Raw genomic sequence first — 16,053 nt, forward strand, 5'->3', positions numbered from 1 at the left:
ACAGCTAGTAAGTATCTGAAGCTAAATTTGAACTCAGATCCTCCTGATTCCATGTCCAGTGCTCTATCTACTGTACCACCTAGCTATCTAGTAGACAGTGGGTCAGACTTCAGGACACAGCTGACACCAGGTCCAGTGGGCTAGAGACCTTGGACTCGGTTAGAGGTTAGTATATATCATCTGGAAGTTGATGGCTCTGACGCTTCCAGTCTTGGCTGGAGAAGAGCTTAGGATTGGACAATTCTTCCCGGTTAGCAGGGAACCATATCTTGAGATCTAGAGGTTTAGGGGTGCTGGGACCCCAAAATAATGAGAGCAAGAGACTCAGATCCTGCCTGAAAGAATTCGACCTAAGACTTCTTTTAGCCAGAGACAAGGTTTATTCAAGATCTGCCATACTGGCCAGACTCTTGAGGAATCTGAACATTTGTGAGCGATTGGCTAGGTTCTTGAGGAATCTGAGCTCTACATTACTTGTTTAAAATACAGAAATCAATAAGACAATAAATCAAGCTCTGATTTGTAGGTGTTCACAAATTTCCAAGGTGTAAATTCCTACACTGAAAATTTAACATTTGGCTTTTGCCTGCTGATCCAAGCTGATTCCAGCACACCAGACATTCCTAATTCTTTCACCAAGCTAATCTTTGAATTGGGATAAAGTGGGAAACAGTTTGCTTACCTCTCAGAGATGTTATCTATAGAGATTCCATAATCCAGTTTGTAGTCTGATCATGACTGCTCACTGATCATACTACCTCGCCAATCGCAGGATAGCACAGTCCCAGTGGGAACGATGGTTTCTTCAGCTAGTGAAGCTGAGAGGTCAGGGGATGTACTGCCCACCATTTTGAAGCATGTAGCACTTCAAGGGTTCTCCACTGCCCAACTGAATGAAAAAGTATGCATTGGCAATGGGGAGGTAATGGGGTAACTGGTAATTGGGTAATGGGGTAAGACAGAAGGGGAGGTTGGATGGGACTTCATCTACTTCTGGGGATTTGTGTCCATTCATACTCAAGTATTTGGTTTCTATACTTCCCAGCATCAATACTGCAAATAACCAAAAACAAAAACCCAACAACTTTTAATACCACTGTCAGATTGTATTCCACTGATCCTTTCTTGCAAATAATAATTTGAATTCAAATCAGTGATCTGGATCACAACTAGGCTTGGTGTCTTCAGTCCCATTCCCCTATGACTCAGTCACCATTTCTTGCCAGTCACACACAGAGTTATACATATTCAATAAAGACTTGTTGAATGAATGAATGGAAGAAACAATAGGGTATTTATTTTGTAGCCACATCTCTCTTACTTTCTCAGGAGACTCTGGGGATTGAATGGAGGTGGGAAGGGGTTCCAGGGCCCTTGCTGCACAGAATCTTAGAGTTGGAAAAGCTCTCAGAGGTCATCTAGGCTAGAATTCCATCTGTAACACACCAAGAACATGGCAATCTAGTTTTTACTTGAAGACCTCCAGGGAAAAGAGACAATAGCTTTTGCAATCAGTGCTTTTGGATGGCTCTATTTGTAAGGAAAACTTTCCCAGTGTCAAGCCCAAATTTACCTCTTTGCCATTTCCACTGTTGCTCCTATTTCTCTCTTCTAGGACCAAAGAGAACAAATCCAACCAGTCTTTCAAGTGACAGACCTTCAAACACTTGAAGAAAATAATCATGGCTCATTTACCCCTCCCCCCAAATTCTTTCTTTTCTGAGCTAAACTTTCCCTTTTCTTCCAATGCATCTGCATATAGATTTTCCTTATCCTGTTTACCTTCCTCTCCATGTTCTCCAGCTGGTCAATGTCTATTCTAAAATGTGGTGCCCGGATATGAACACGATACTGGAGATATTGTTTAACCAGGGCAGAGTACAGGAGGCCTATCACTTGCCTAGTTCTGGACATAATGCCTCTTTTTCAAGTAGACTAAATCAGCTTTGTGACTACCCAGTTACACTGTTGACACAGTGAACTTGCACTCCATTAAATCCCCAGGTCTCTTAAAGACAAGTGATAGTCTGCCCCTCATGTATGAGTGAAGCTGATTTTTTGAACCCAAATATAAGACTTTACATTTGATTTGCTGACACTACCCAGGAGGCCACTGAATCAGTTCCACTAAATTGTTGCTTTTTCTGTTGTTATTCTTGTTCCCAGTTGCTACTTCTGCTTTTCTAAGAACTGAACAAATCTCATCTCTCTTCTGACCCCTTGATAATCCATTTACATCATTGCCAGCTTAATCTTCCTTTATGTGTAGTTTTGCTTATATTACTCCTCTGCTATAATATTTTCATTGGCTCCCTATTGCCTATCAAATTTCTTTAATTAGAATTCAATTTATCCATTTAGTCTTAATTTAATTTATTAATTTAATTAATCCATAATGTCTTCTACATTATGGCTCTAATCTTTTCCAGATTATCTTGTATTATTTCCCATAGTGAACTATATTGCATCAGCCAAACTTGACTACTTATGGTCTATCTCCCCTACTTCTTCAATGTCCAAGTCAAATAACCCTCCCATGAAGTCTCTCTGGCTCTCTTCTTAGGATTTATATAACCCTTGTTATGTACCTTGCTATAAAATTTGTCATTGTGGTAGTTATTTGTTTAGGTGTCTTACTTCTAGACTCTAAGTTCAATGAGGCCTTATCTAAGCTTTTTAGTATCTTCTCTGTGACCCAGCACAGTGAGTAGGTACTTAATGAATGTTTATTGAATTAAATTATCCTCTGCTCAAAAAACCATCTTGGGCTGAGGAAAGAGTCATAGAATTACATAGTTGTCAGACCTGGATGGAACCTTAGAGATCTTCCCCAGATGATGAAATAGATGGCAAGTGACTTGCCCAAGGTCATACAGGACTATATGTGATAGCTCTGGGATTTGAACTCAGTGCCTTTAGATTCTAAAGCTACTACTCTTTCTACTGTGCCAAGATGCATCCTTTTAGAGAGTCAGTGTTCCTGAGAAACAATGAGTTGGAATGGAAAGATCATTAGACCTTGAGTCAGGAGGACCTGCATTTGAATCCTACCTCTGACACTACTTGTGTGATCATCTGTGAAATGGAGATAAAAATACCTAAAAATACAACATCGAAGCAGCTAAACGGCACAGTGGATAGAACATCAGCACTGGAGTCAGGAGTTCAAATTTGGCCTCAGACACTTGACACTTCCTGTGTGACCTTGGGCAAGTCACTTAACCCCAATTTCCTCACACCCCCAAAAATACAATATTTCACAGGATTATAGACATATTATTAGTCTAGGTATAAGGTGGGCTTTATCACTAGAGTGAGGAGAGGCATTAGCAACAGAGCTGAAGGATACCTTACTGAAGTGTGCTGACCGGAGATACTGAGATAAATCTGGCTAAACAAAGTCTGTCTAGAGGAGGGGGGGCAAGCGGGAGATAAAGAAGTCACAAGTGTACCTGTCCCTCTTTGTTACGCATAGTGTTCCTTCATGTGAGTATGCCTTTGTACACATCAGTTTTCAGCTGGGTATATTTTCTCAACACCTACGCAGTATGTGAACATGCAGGCACCACCATACTAAATGCTTCCAGTTATCAACTTAAATGCAGGCACCACGTGTGCTGTGCTTGTGGTATGGGATAGGGCATGGATAGGCTAGACCATTATTTTTCATAATTAAAGAACTTTCAATGCTAAGAGACTATCAACAGGCCAAGAAGGACCACGGTTTATCTGATATGTCTCCTTTCCTCCACATGCACTGTTTGAGGTGTGGGACTGGTCACGGGCAGGCCGGACTATTATTCATCATTAACGAACTTTCAGTGCTGAGACCATCAAAAGGCCAAAAAGGACCACAGTTTATCTAGTATATGTCCTTTACCTAAAAGAAATGAGGTTCGACAACATATATCAGTCTGCAGGGCTTAAAACTTGCAAAGCAAAACCTTGGAGAGCTAAGGCTGCATACTCATTCAACTCACCATGGGCACGTGGGAAATGCTTTGTTTTGCTCCCCAGCCCCGAATGCTGACATATAAGGGGATGGCGGTGGGGTGTTATTTAAAAACCTAGACCCACCAAGGCTGAGGACCCCGTCGTTATTACCTAAGGCTGGGGTCAATTGCGTAACCAACCCTAGCCTTGCACACAATGGAGATACGTGCGCGCAGGGGGGGATCCTTCCCTCTTTGGGGGTTGGGGGGGGTGGAGGAGGAGATGGATGAAGGGAAGGGGGGGATGGTGCGGTGTGTCACACACGTGACAAAGCCGCTTCGAGCGGCCCCGGGAGCGCGCGGAGGCCGCGCCGGAGCCGGAGCCGGAGCCGGGGCCGCGGCCGCGCAGGCGGGGGAGGAGCAGCAGGCGGCCGCCGCCGTTTCGCCTCCCGCCCGCCCGCTCGCGGGGCCTCCAGTTCGTTGCACATTCTCTCCTGGCGGCGGCGCCACCTGCGCCAGCGAGCGCCGGAACATGGCGACGGGGATTAGCTGCGGGGAGCCGTGGCTCCCTCTCCTCTTCGCCCTCATCGCGCTCTTGCCCCCCTGGGCTCTGGCCGAGACCCGGAGCCTGCATTCGGCCGGGGGCCGGGCTGCGCTGCCCCAGGAGCGGGGCTTCTTCGTGCTGCAGGGCGGCGCGGGCCAGCCGGGGCTGTCCGGGCGCAGCGGCGGCGGCGGCGGCGCAGGGGATGCCGCCGGGGGCGCGAGCCGGACGGCAGGGGAGCTGCCGCCGGCGCCGCCGCGGACCAAGCGCAGCGCCGCTGCCCATCAGCCCGAGCCTGTGAAGGTGTACGGACAGGTGAGTGCCAGCGCTGGCCCTCCACGCACCCCGGGGCGACCCGCGATGACATTCCCTTGCTCGTTTATCATTTTGGGGGCAAATGCATCCCAGCTACCCCGGGGATGTCCTTCCCGCTCCCTTGCCTTTGCAAAGAGAATCGCCGTGTGCAACTGGTCCTGTTGCCTGCGGACCTGGGGTTGCGCCGGAACCTGCACCTGGATAAAATAGGGGTTCGCTTCAGCCCGTGGCAGTGGGCGGTGGAAGCCAGCACCCCGCAATGGCAGTACACCCCCACGAGTCCCGCGTGGGGAAGGAGGACGTGTGGGGTGCTTACTTAACTTCCACCTACCATAAAGGTGGGGGACCCCCAAAGCATGGCCCTTTGCTATGGTGGGGTGGAAGTAAGAGTTAATTTTCTGGGTGGATTTTTTTTCTTTTATCTTTTCCTTTAAAAAGGAAAAGGCTCCAGTTTGCATAGTAATCTTCTGTGTTGTTACTTGTAGAATTTGACTGAAATGAGATAATTTGGAGATCTGATTATTCGGCAAGTGATTATTACTAGCCAAGCAATGGGTTTATTAGATTCCAAGCAATGTTAATTTCTTTTTATGGTTAACCCACTGTTAGGAATGGCGAACAGGTTAATATGGGAGATGGCAAAATTAATTTGATCTTTTACAGTCTCATAAGACTCCCCATTCCTGCGGTTAAGACGCGTATCAGCAAAACTAGGCAGTGGGCAGAGGAGGAAAGAGGAAGCAGTAGAGGTGGTAGCACTCACCTTTCCTATAAATGAGTTTTTTACCCCCCCTTTAAAGTAGAAATTAAAGGGCCCGGCCTGCGTAGGGCTGTAACTGCTACCTTTGCCCTTTATTTTTTGCACCTTCCTTTTCCCCAGGAGATTGACAGAATCATAGAAGTAGAATAAGGGCCATAAGGGACCTTAAGAGATATTCTAGTCCAGTCCCTTTATTTTGTAGATGAAGAAACTGAGAACTTAGTTATCTAGTGACTAGCCCAAGGTCACACATCTAAAGACAGGCAGAATTTGCTGCATTGTGATACAGTGGAAAAAGCTATAGATTTAGAACTAGAGTACTTGGGTTCAAGTCCTGACTTTGCCGTTTATTTTCTACCTGTGTGATATTGGGCAATTAACTTAGCCTTTCTGTGCTGCATTTTTTTTTTCACGCGTAAAATGACCTCTAAGGTCCCTACCAACTACAAATCTATGGTCCTCTTTGCTGAAGCTCCATGACTTCCCTCTCTTTCTACTCCTTCCCTCCCTCAGGCTGCACCCTTTTGATAATAAAGTAGTAGTAGCTTAGCTTGTTAGGATAGATTGATGTATGATGAAATGCCTACTGGGGGTAGGTAAGGTGGTAACTGGGAGCATTTGGCTTCATTTTTTCCTGCATCCCTGGGTAAGATTTTGGGTATATTCTTATATAACATGCATATGTACAAAATGTACTGCTAGAATCAGATCTCATTTGCTAACTTCTTTTGTGAATCCTGATTTCCCCTGCATCTGAAGCTCTACTTGTTTGTTTTTGACTCTCAAGTCCCAGCCACAGAACAGGGACACTGACGTCAGTGATGTGTGGGAGGGGAAAGTGAGTCTTCCTGGTGGACTGGTTCACTAAAGAATTATAGGGCAGTTTTTCTAAGGAAGGACCAAACAACCCCCTCCAGATCTGAGTTGCCTTTTTTGACGGTTGGATTGATGAAGAGGAGGTTTTCCTTTGCTTTAAAGATATGGATGCAGTTTTTATTCCAGGGTTTGATTTTTATAAGGTCTTTGAGGCCTGGAGTAGCTGAAATGAATTATACTCCCATCTGGGGGTGATCTAATAAGCTGCTTTTTCATCACTGGGCTTTCTAGAATGAGTGAGCTCTCTAGAAGAAATGCAGCTTTTTCTAGGCTGTGGCAGCCTTACAAAATCACTATTCTCCTTCTCCTTGGGGGAATGTAACAGTGGACTTAATCTGTAGCATAAAGACTTTGGGTTAGAGATAAGTAAGGACTTCCTGGCAGAGAATGAAGGAATTTGCAGAATCTCTTCCCTGTATTCTGAGCTGGAGGATCCAATTCACAACCCATTTAGGATGATTGGTGTACTCTTATCTACTAAAATAGGGGTTCTCAACCTTTTTTTAAATCAGGGACTCCTTTGGCAGTCTGATGAAGCCTGTGGACCCCTTCTCAGAACCTTGTTTTTAAATACGTAAAATACATAAGATTTCAAAGGAAACTCAAAGTTAGTGAAAAAAAGAAAAGATGTGATGGTTTTTTTCCATCCAAGATCACACCTTCTAGACCATAAAGCCTCCAGGTTACTAAAAGGAGGGGTAGAGAGAGACAACTTCCCTCTCAGAGGAAGTCTGTTGAAGTGGATAGAGAGCTTGACTTTAGTTGGAGTTAGTAAGATATATGTGTTCAGACCCTGCCACAGAAACTTCCTAGCTGTTTAACCGTGGTCAAGTCGGTTCACTTCTCTAAATCTCAATTTCCTCCTATGTAAAATGGGGATAATAATAGCATCTACCTCAAAGGGGTATTGTTAAACTCAGATTACTTTCACCAGCTGTATAATTGTCAACTCTGTTTCCCTTCCTCTGCCTTTGAGCCTGAAGGAGTTAGAGTTGGTCCAGAGTACTTTGAATATGCATGAAGTCCAGCACCTCTTTGTAGGCACAATTCAAGGAGGAGGAGGAGGAGGAGGGGATACTGAGGAATGGGAAGATATCTTTCCTGTCTGTGGGAACTTAAGAGTTCAGTGAGGAACCAAGACACATGCAACTTTAGACATATATAAATACAAGTGACAGAAACCAATAAAGGTAGACAAAAACAGCCGCAACTGTACAGAGATTTATTGGAGACCTATGTAATTGGGGACAGAAGGAACAGTAACGGGGCCAGGTGGGGCTCTTGAGACCGACGAGAATGTGCAGCAGCTTGCCCTTTTGACATTCCAAGGGAGGTCAGCAGGGCTTCTCCTAGCAGCTCCAATTAAAGCAGGGATGCTCCGAGTTGTTTTATGTCAGCCTCTGTTGCTGCAGGAGCTGCTGGTCAGTTGGGATCCTCTTGAAGAGCGCCCAGAAAAATCATAGAATATGAGGGTGACCTTGAAACCACCAGCTGCAGGGATTTTATGCTGAAGAGGGAAGGAGAAAGGCCATCAGCCATTTTAGGAGGAGGCTGTCCTGGGCTTGGAGTCAGAAGACCTGGGGTCCAGTTCCAGACCTCTGTGATTTTGAGCTGCTGGTTATTTTAACGCAGGCCTCAGTTTCCATATCTTTAACATAGGAAAGACAATTCTTGCCTTAACTTTCTTAGAAGAATATTTGCATGATAAGTATTGGAATGTAACAGTATATTCAAAAGCAATTTGATGTCAGTTCTGCTCAACTTAATTCAACAAATGTTTATTGTGCAATGCATTATGGTAGGGATGGGGATATAAAGGGAAAAATGAAATGACATGGACATTGCCCTCAACGAATTGATAATCTAATTGAGGAGGGATAAGATGTCACAGATAACTACATATTATATGTCTACAGTTATAAATGTAGTTATCTGTGTAGCTAGATATATATCTAAAATATATTCATAATATGTGTGTGTATAATATACACACCCTTCCCACTCCCCAACCTTTACCCCTACATACACAAACGTAAGTGTTATATATAAACAATGGATAAAGTGCTAGACTTAGAATCAGAAAGAAGTGAATTCAAATTGTGCCTCAGACATTTACTGGCTCTGTGGCCCTGAGTAATTTAGCTTCTCATTCTCAGTTTTCTCAGCTGGAAAATGGTGATGATAATAATAATACCTGCCTCCCAGATTTGTTGTGAGGATCAAATGAGTTAATTTTTGTAGAATGCTTGGCAAACCTTAAAGCACTATGTAAATGTTAGGAATAATAATAATGGTCATTATTATTATGTGATAAGTACATAGGAGAGATATAAATATAGTAGTATGAGAGATTTGAGGAGGGAGAAATCACGTAGGTAGGGAATTTGGATGTAATCTTTATGGAAGAGGTGATACCTGAGCTAGTTGGCCTTGAAAGATGGAAAAGATTTCATTAGGCAGAGATGTAAGGGAGATTATTCTAAGCATAGTGGGTGGCTTACTCAAGAAATGTGGAAGTCGGGAAAGGCAGAACAAGATTGGAAAATGGTGAGTAGTTGAATTTGCTTGGAAGACAGAATCCATGCAATAGTCTCCCCAAGTGGCTAAGCTGGAAGAAAGCTGATGCTTAGCTAATAATTGAAGAGAGCTGTCCTCTCTCTCATTCAATCCTTTCATTGGAAATCTAGGTAAAAGCATAGGGATTCCATTGTCTGGAGAAGGGAGGTTTTGGGGAATGGTACGTTAGAGATATGGGAAGGAGCCTTGTAATATAAGTGGGATGTTTCCCATGTGAGTACTTGACCAGGTTTTTATAGATTCTTATGGTCCGAAGGATGGTCGGGTAGTGAACCTGTGGGATGGTGGAACCCAAGTTTATCCTCAGCCATTTAAAAATTTATTTAGAATATTGGACTTGAAATCAGGAGGCCTAGTTTTGGATCCAGACTCTAGCTTTTACTAGCTGTGTTACCATGGGTCTCTTTCTTTTAAAAAATTTATGTGCATCCCCTTCTTTTCTTTAAATCAATTTTTATTTTATTATCAGTTCTGAATTCTTTCCCTTCCTACTTCCCCTCCCCCACCCATTGAGAAGGCAAGGAAAACAAAAACCCATTAAAGTTTGTGTAGTCATGCAAAACAAATTCCTGTATTAGCCATCTCCCAAAAGAAGGAAAGAAAGAAACAAAGGAAGAGAAGAAAAGATGCTTCAGTCTTTACTCTTGATTCCATTAGCTCTCTTTTTGGAGGTGGATAGCATATTTCATCATAAGTCCTTTGAAATTGTGGTTGGTCATTGTGTTGATCAGAGTTCTTAAGTCTTGTAAAGTTGATTATCTTTATGATATTATTATTATAGAAATTATTCTCTTGGTTCTACTCACTTTTTTTTAAATCATTTCATTCAAGTCTTCCAGGTTTTTCTGAAAGCATCCCTTTTGTCATTTCATATGGCACAATAGCATTCCTTTACATTAATATTACCATAACTTGTTTAGCCATTCCCCAAATGATGGGTGTCCCCTCAATTTCTAATTCTTTTTTTTAAAAATTAATTTATTTTGATTTATCAGCAATCACTTCCATAAGCTTTTGAATTTAAAATTTTTTGCCTCCCCACGTCCTTCCCTCTCCCTCCCCTCCATACTCCCCAAGACAGCATGCAATCTGATATGGGCTATACAGATACATTCCTATTAAACATATTTTCACATTAGTGATATTGTAAGAAAGAATTAGAACCAGTAGGAGGAACCACCAGAAGGAGGAAACAAAACAAAACAGAAGAAAAAAATAGCAAATAGTATGCTTCGGTCTGCTTTCAAACTCCATAGTTCTTTCTTTGGATGTGGATTTTCCATCATGAGGCCTTTGGAGATGTCTTAGATCCTTGCATTACTGAGAAGGGTTAAGTCTATCAAAGTTAGTCATCGCACAACGTAGCTGTTACTGTGTACAGTGTTCCCCTGGTTCTGCTCACTTCACTCAGCATCAGACCATATAAGCCTTTCCAGGTTTTTCTGAAGTCAGCCTGTTCATCATTTCTTATAGCACAGTAGTATTCCATTACATTCACATACCACAACTTGTTCAACCATTCCCCAATTTGTGGGCATTCTCTCAATTGCCAGTTCTTTGCCACCACAGAAAGAGCTGCTGTAAATATTTTTGTACATGTGGGTCCTTTTTCCCATTTGTATGATCTCTTTGGGATACAGCCCTGGAAGTGCTATTGCTGGGTCAGAGGGTATGCACATTTTTATAGCCCTCAGGGCATAGTTCCAAATTGTTCTCCAAACTGGTTGGATCATTTCACAGCTCTACCAACAATGCATTAGTGTTCCAATTTTCCCACTTCTTTTCCAACATTTATCATTTTTCTGTTTTGCCCTGTTGGCCAATCTGATAGGTGTGATGTGATACCTCAGAGTTGTTTTGATTCGCATTTCTCTAATCTAGTGATTTAGAGCATATTTTCATTTGAATATAGATGGTTTTAATTTCTTCATCTGAAACCTGCCTGCTCATATCCTTTGACCGCTTATCAGCTGGGGAATGGCTTGTATTCCCAATTTCTAATTCTTTGCCACTACATAAAGAGCTTCTATAAATATTTTTATATATCTGGGTTATTTTCATCTGTCTTTGATCTCTTTGGGATATAGATCCAGTAGTGATATTACCTGGGCCTGTTTCTAACTTTGTTTTAATACCAGTTTCTTCACCTATAAAATGCAGATAATACTTGTTCTTCTTACCTCAGACAATTGTTGTGAAAAGTTTGTAAACCTTAGAGTGCTATAGCAATGTGAGTTATCACTATTAAGTTTGCATAACATTGCAGTCTGGAGTGGTAGACAGAGAGTTAGTCTTGGAGTCAAGAAGGCCTGAATTCCAGGTCTGTCTCTGACTCAGGCTTTGTGACCCGGGCTGAGTTACTTAACCTCTCAGGGCTCCAGGCAGTTCTCTGAAGATTCTAAGTTGCTCAGTAGATGCCAATGTGTATTTGTGGAGGAAGATTCCTCCCTGGTATTTCCCTACACTAATGAAATCACAGGTCTGCTTAAAAAAAAAAAAGCATAAACCTATGATTCTAACACATAAGAGTTCTTGACCAAGGCTACCAAACTGAGTTCCGTTTTGTGTTATTAGTTTGTTTTGAGGAGTCTTTTAGAACGCCCAAGTATAGCTGCAGGTTTATTTTTCTCCTAACAAACTCTCTCTTCACATGTAGTCTCTGCTTTTCAGAGGGTAGGTCGGATTCAGTGTCTTGTTTTGAGACTGAAAATAAGGTGTCAGTTACAGTACAGAGCTCTCAAACAAAGGAAGGCCTCTTGGGGTGGAATGCTGTTTGGCCTTCGGTCTAGTTTTCCCTTGATTTTTGCCTGATATAAGTTCTTGGGGAAAGAATGAGAGGTTGAGCCTAAAACTAGGATGCCCAACCTGTGTGTTCCCAGAGGAAGTGGAGAAGCCAGTGTGTTGGTGTTTCTGTGAGAGTGAAGAGTGTCATAAATTTGTAGGTAACCTGTTTATATGGGATTTTTGAAGAACATAGGTCTTTGCTGTGAAAATTGTTTTTGGGGTAAGGAGTAGGATCAGAGAATCTTAGAGGTCCTTTTGTCCAGCCATCTACCACACCCCCAGTGGGCACTTTGTCCTGTTTTACTTCTGTCTAGCCCCCAGTAGCCCCCTAATTGGTGGCCATTTTATAGTTTATTAGTACCTGGGCTGTGGGTAGGTTGGGATAGGGTGATTAGAGGAAAAAAGGAGCATAGGGAAGGGAAAGGGAACAAGTGTTTATTAAGCCCTTACTATGTGCTAGGCAGTGTGCTAAGCATTTTTTACAAATATTATCTCATTTCAGCCTTGCAGTAATTCTGGGAGGTAGGTGCTATCATTAGCCCTCATTTTACAGGTGGGGAAGCTGAAGTACACCAAGGTTAAATGACTTGCCCTAAATCACACAAAGAGTGAGTGACAGGTCATGGATTTGAATCCAGGTCCAAAATTAGTTTTAAATTATTAACAGATGTCAGTTAACCTTGCCCCCAATATGATGAAATGATGGAGTCAACTATATGTAGCCTCAAAATATACGTATTGGTTTCACGATTGTGAATAATCATCAAGTTCTTCTTACCCACAGTTTCAGAGTCCACGTTAGGCACTGGTACTGAACATTAGGCACAAATGATGGGTTTGGAGTGAGATGAACTCTGAGACCCCTTCCAGCTCTGACAATCCACGGTTCATAGCCTGTTGTTCATGGTCTGTTGTGTGCAAAATGATTCCCACATCGTTAAGAGCACCAGAGGCTCAAAATAGAAGGAGGTTTGGAGGTTCTTGTTCCAGAAGAAGCCAATCTCCTCATAATTTTCTTTTTTCTTTTTTTGCAAACCACTTCTATGTTGGCCATATTCCAAAAAAAAAAAAGGTAAGAAAAATAAAGAAAGTGAGAATATTATACCTTGATTTGTATTCAGAGTTCATCAGTTCTCTCTCTGGAAGTGGATAGTATTTTTTCATGTTGTTTAAGCTTGTCTACCCAGAGATAGTGGAGTGGTTTGTATTTACTTCTCCAGTTCATTTTCCAGATGGGGAAACTGAGGCAGACAGGGTGAATTGACTTGCCTAAGGTCACACAGCTAGGAAGTGTCTGAGGCTGGATTTGAACTCAGGTAGATGAGTCTTCCTGACTCCAGGCTCTGCAGTCTATCCTCTGCAGCACCTAGCTGCCTGCCCCTCATGAATACTTTGGAACTGCCTTGGATCATTGTATTGATCAGAACAGCCAAGTCTTTCACAGTTGATCATCATTACAATATTGCTGTTACTTTACATAGTGATCTCCTGGTTCTTCTTGCTTCACTTTGCTTCAGTTCATGTAGGTGTTGCCATGGTTTTCTGAAACCAACCCCCTTGTCATTTCTTATAACAAAATACTCCATCATAATCACTCCACAGCTTGTTCAGCCATTCCGCAACTGATGCGCATCCCCTTGATTTCCAATACTTGGCTTTTACAAAAAGCGGCTACGAATATTTTTGTATGTCTAAGTCTTTTCCCTTTTTCTTTGATCTCTTTAGGATACAGACCTAGCAGTGGTATTCCTTGGTCAAAGGGTCATGATTTTCAATTGAATAAATATTTTTTTAAGTGGTTGCTCTGTAGAAGGCACTGTGCTAAGGGTGGAGGATGCAGAGATCCAAACAAAACAGTCTGTATCATAGCCCTCAAGGAGCTTATGTTTTCTCTGGGAATGGATACAACAACACGTGCGTATGTAAGAAAATAGAAAATGATAGAAATGATTTGAAGAAGAATGATTGGGAAGATCAGGCCTTGGGAAGGAGGAGGCTCTGGAGGGCGTGATGCTTGGAAGAAAGTTTGGGATTTGAGGAGGCAGCGATGAGAAGGGAGGACATTCCAGACATGAGATCATATTGTCAGAATATCGATTTAGAGATGTAAGTGACCTTAAAGTCAAATCCAGTTCATCAAATCTAGTCCTTTCATTTTTATAAATGAGGAAGCTGAGGCCCAGAGAGAGAAAATGATTTCTGCAAAGTCACAGATAGCTGAGTGAGCCAGGTCCTCTTGAGTCTAAATCCACTGCTACAGTTGTACAGAATTATGGAGGTAGGAGATGGGATATATCGTGTGAGGAATAGCTAGCAGGCCGTGTAGACTGGACAGAGAGTGTGTGATGGGGAATAACATGAAATAAAAAGGAATAGGTGGGGGCCATAATGTGGAGGCTTAAGGATTTTGTATTTTATCATAAGGGTAATGGGGAGCCACTGGAGATTCTTGAAAGGTGGTGGTGACATAGTTAGATCTCTGTTTTTAGGAATATCATTTTAGCAACTAGGGGGATGATGGATTGGAGAAGGGAGAGACAAGAGGCAGAGAGACCAGTTAGAAGGCTGTTATAGTAGTTGAGGCCAAAGGTGGATTATAAAGGCTGTATCAATGGAGATAAAGCTCTAGATGGTAGAGATGTGGTAGTAAAAGAATTGAGAAGACTTTTTAGCTGATAGGATGTAGTAGTTGAGGAAGAGGGAAGAGTCCAGGGATATGTAGGAATAACCAAGGTGGTGAACCTGGATGACTGGAGAGAGAGAGTGGTCCAGACCAACAGCAGAAATGGAGAAATTCGGAAGAAGGGTAAGGGAGTGGTTGAGGGCAGACTCCATATAGAATTCTTCCTTTAGGGGCAGGTCCAAGCTGGGTATGAAACATCAAAATAAATGGATCGAGTTCACGGAGTCCATCATGACTCCAGCCTGGGTCTCATAATCTTGTGGATTGACATGGTGGCATATGTGTGTGTACATAAATGTGTATACATGTATATATGTGTATATACATGCATATGTCTTTGTGTGTGTATAATATATGTGTTTATGTATTATGTGTGGCATTCACTTCTGCTCATTTAACTTGTGCTGTGAGTTTTTCCTTCTTGGTAAACTGAGGTTAATAACACACTTGTAAAAGTGCTTTGAGATCTGGGATCCCAGAATGGGAAACAGTGATTTGGATTGCAGATAATGAGGACTGCAAAACAAAGTTAGTTTTATCTGTGTCAGGGCTTTGTGAGAGGGTCTTAAGGCTACACTTTGGTGTATTTAGCCACTTACAGCATTCATTATCAGTGGTGTCATCTTTGCACACAAAAGGCAGTTAATTATTATCTACACTAAAGGACATAGCGGGCCCAGGGACACAAACAACTTAAATAGCAGATAATTTTTTAAAATGGCATATTTAGAATAAATTTGATCTTGAGAAGAGTGGGTTTACCTTCCTAATTATGTGTTGCTTATGTTAATATTAAAATAAATTTGCTTTCCTTGAAAAACCTGTCAGCTGATATGGGAGGTACAGTGAATGTAGTAGAGAAGGCTGGTTTGGGTTTTAAAATTGGGATTATTTAAAATAATCCACAGAAGCAACTGATAATTGATTTCATAAAAATCAATATAAGTTGGACTAGTATAAGGACCTTGCTTTAAAAAAATTGGCTCTTCCTATTTATTTTGAAAGGGAAATTAAGATTTGTACTTAGTGGAAAGCAAAAGATTTTTTAAAAAATTATTAGGAAACATTTGAGATTAGAGTTTGTATGGAAAGAAATGTGGATTTGTGCGGCAGGGAAGACTACTCTAGGTTGACAAGCATAGGACAGACATACATTGGCAGAACACGTATTCATTCTGGCCACGTAGATGCAGAAATCAATTTCCCTTGGTTTGAAATGAGCTGCAGTTAATTTTGACCTAATTCATTGGCATATCGACCTGTGGACCTTGGGCCTCCCGTGAAGAAATGGCATGGACTGCTGTTTAGCCTTGGACTGGCTGAGAATGTTAATAGCTAGTATTTATGTAGTGCTTACTGTGTGCCAAGCACTGTGCTAAGCTCTTTACAATTATTATCTCATTTGATCCTCACAACAGCCCTGGGAGGCAGAATACTGCAAAACAGTATCTGGCAAGATGGGAGACAGGTACCTGGGCTGTTAGGTTCATCTGCTAAATGTCCTATTTTAGAGCCTCAGTTTCCTCATTTCTGCTAACTGGCCTTAATACATGCCTTGAGGTTTGTAAAGTTCTTTACAAATATT

The 16,053-nt window shown here is 42.1% G+C and overlaps 1 protein-coding gene across 1 annotated transcript in view; it reads left to right on the forward strand.

Annotated features, from left to right (window-relative positions):
* Positions 1-4,414: 4,414 nt before the first annotated feature.
* SORL1 (sortilin related receptor 1) overlaps positions 4,415-16,053 on the forward strand; it is a 213,393-nt gene continuing 201,754 nt past the window's right edge. Inside the window, 1 exon segment of the mRNA XM_020984875.2 lies at positions 4,415-4,788. Within this exon segment, the coding sequence (XP_020840534.1) occupies positions 4,465-4,788 (324 nt within the window). The 5' untranslated portion in view covers positions 4,415-4,464.

The sequence above is a fragment of the Phascolarctos cinereus genome, unplaced genomic scaffold, assembly GCF_003287225.1.
Source record: "Phascolarctos cinereus isolate Bilbo 61053 unplaced genomic scaffold, phaCin_HiC Scaffold_726;HRSCAF=1367, whole genome shotgun sequence".
NCBI classification, from domain to species: domain Eukaryota; kingdom Metazoa; phylum Chordata; class Mammalia; order Diprotodontia; family Phascolarctidae; genus Phascolarctos; species Phascolarctos cinereus.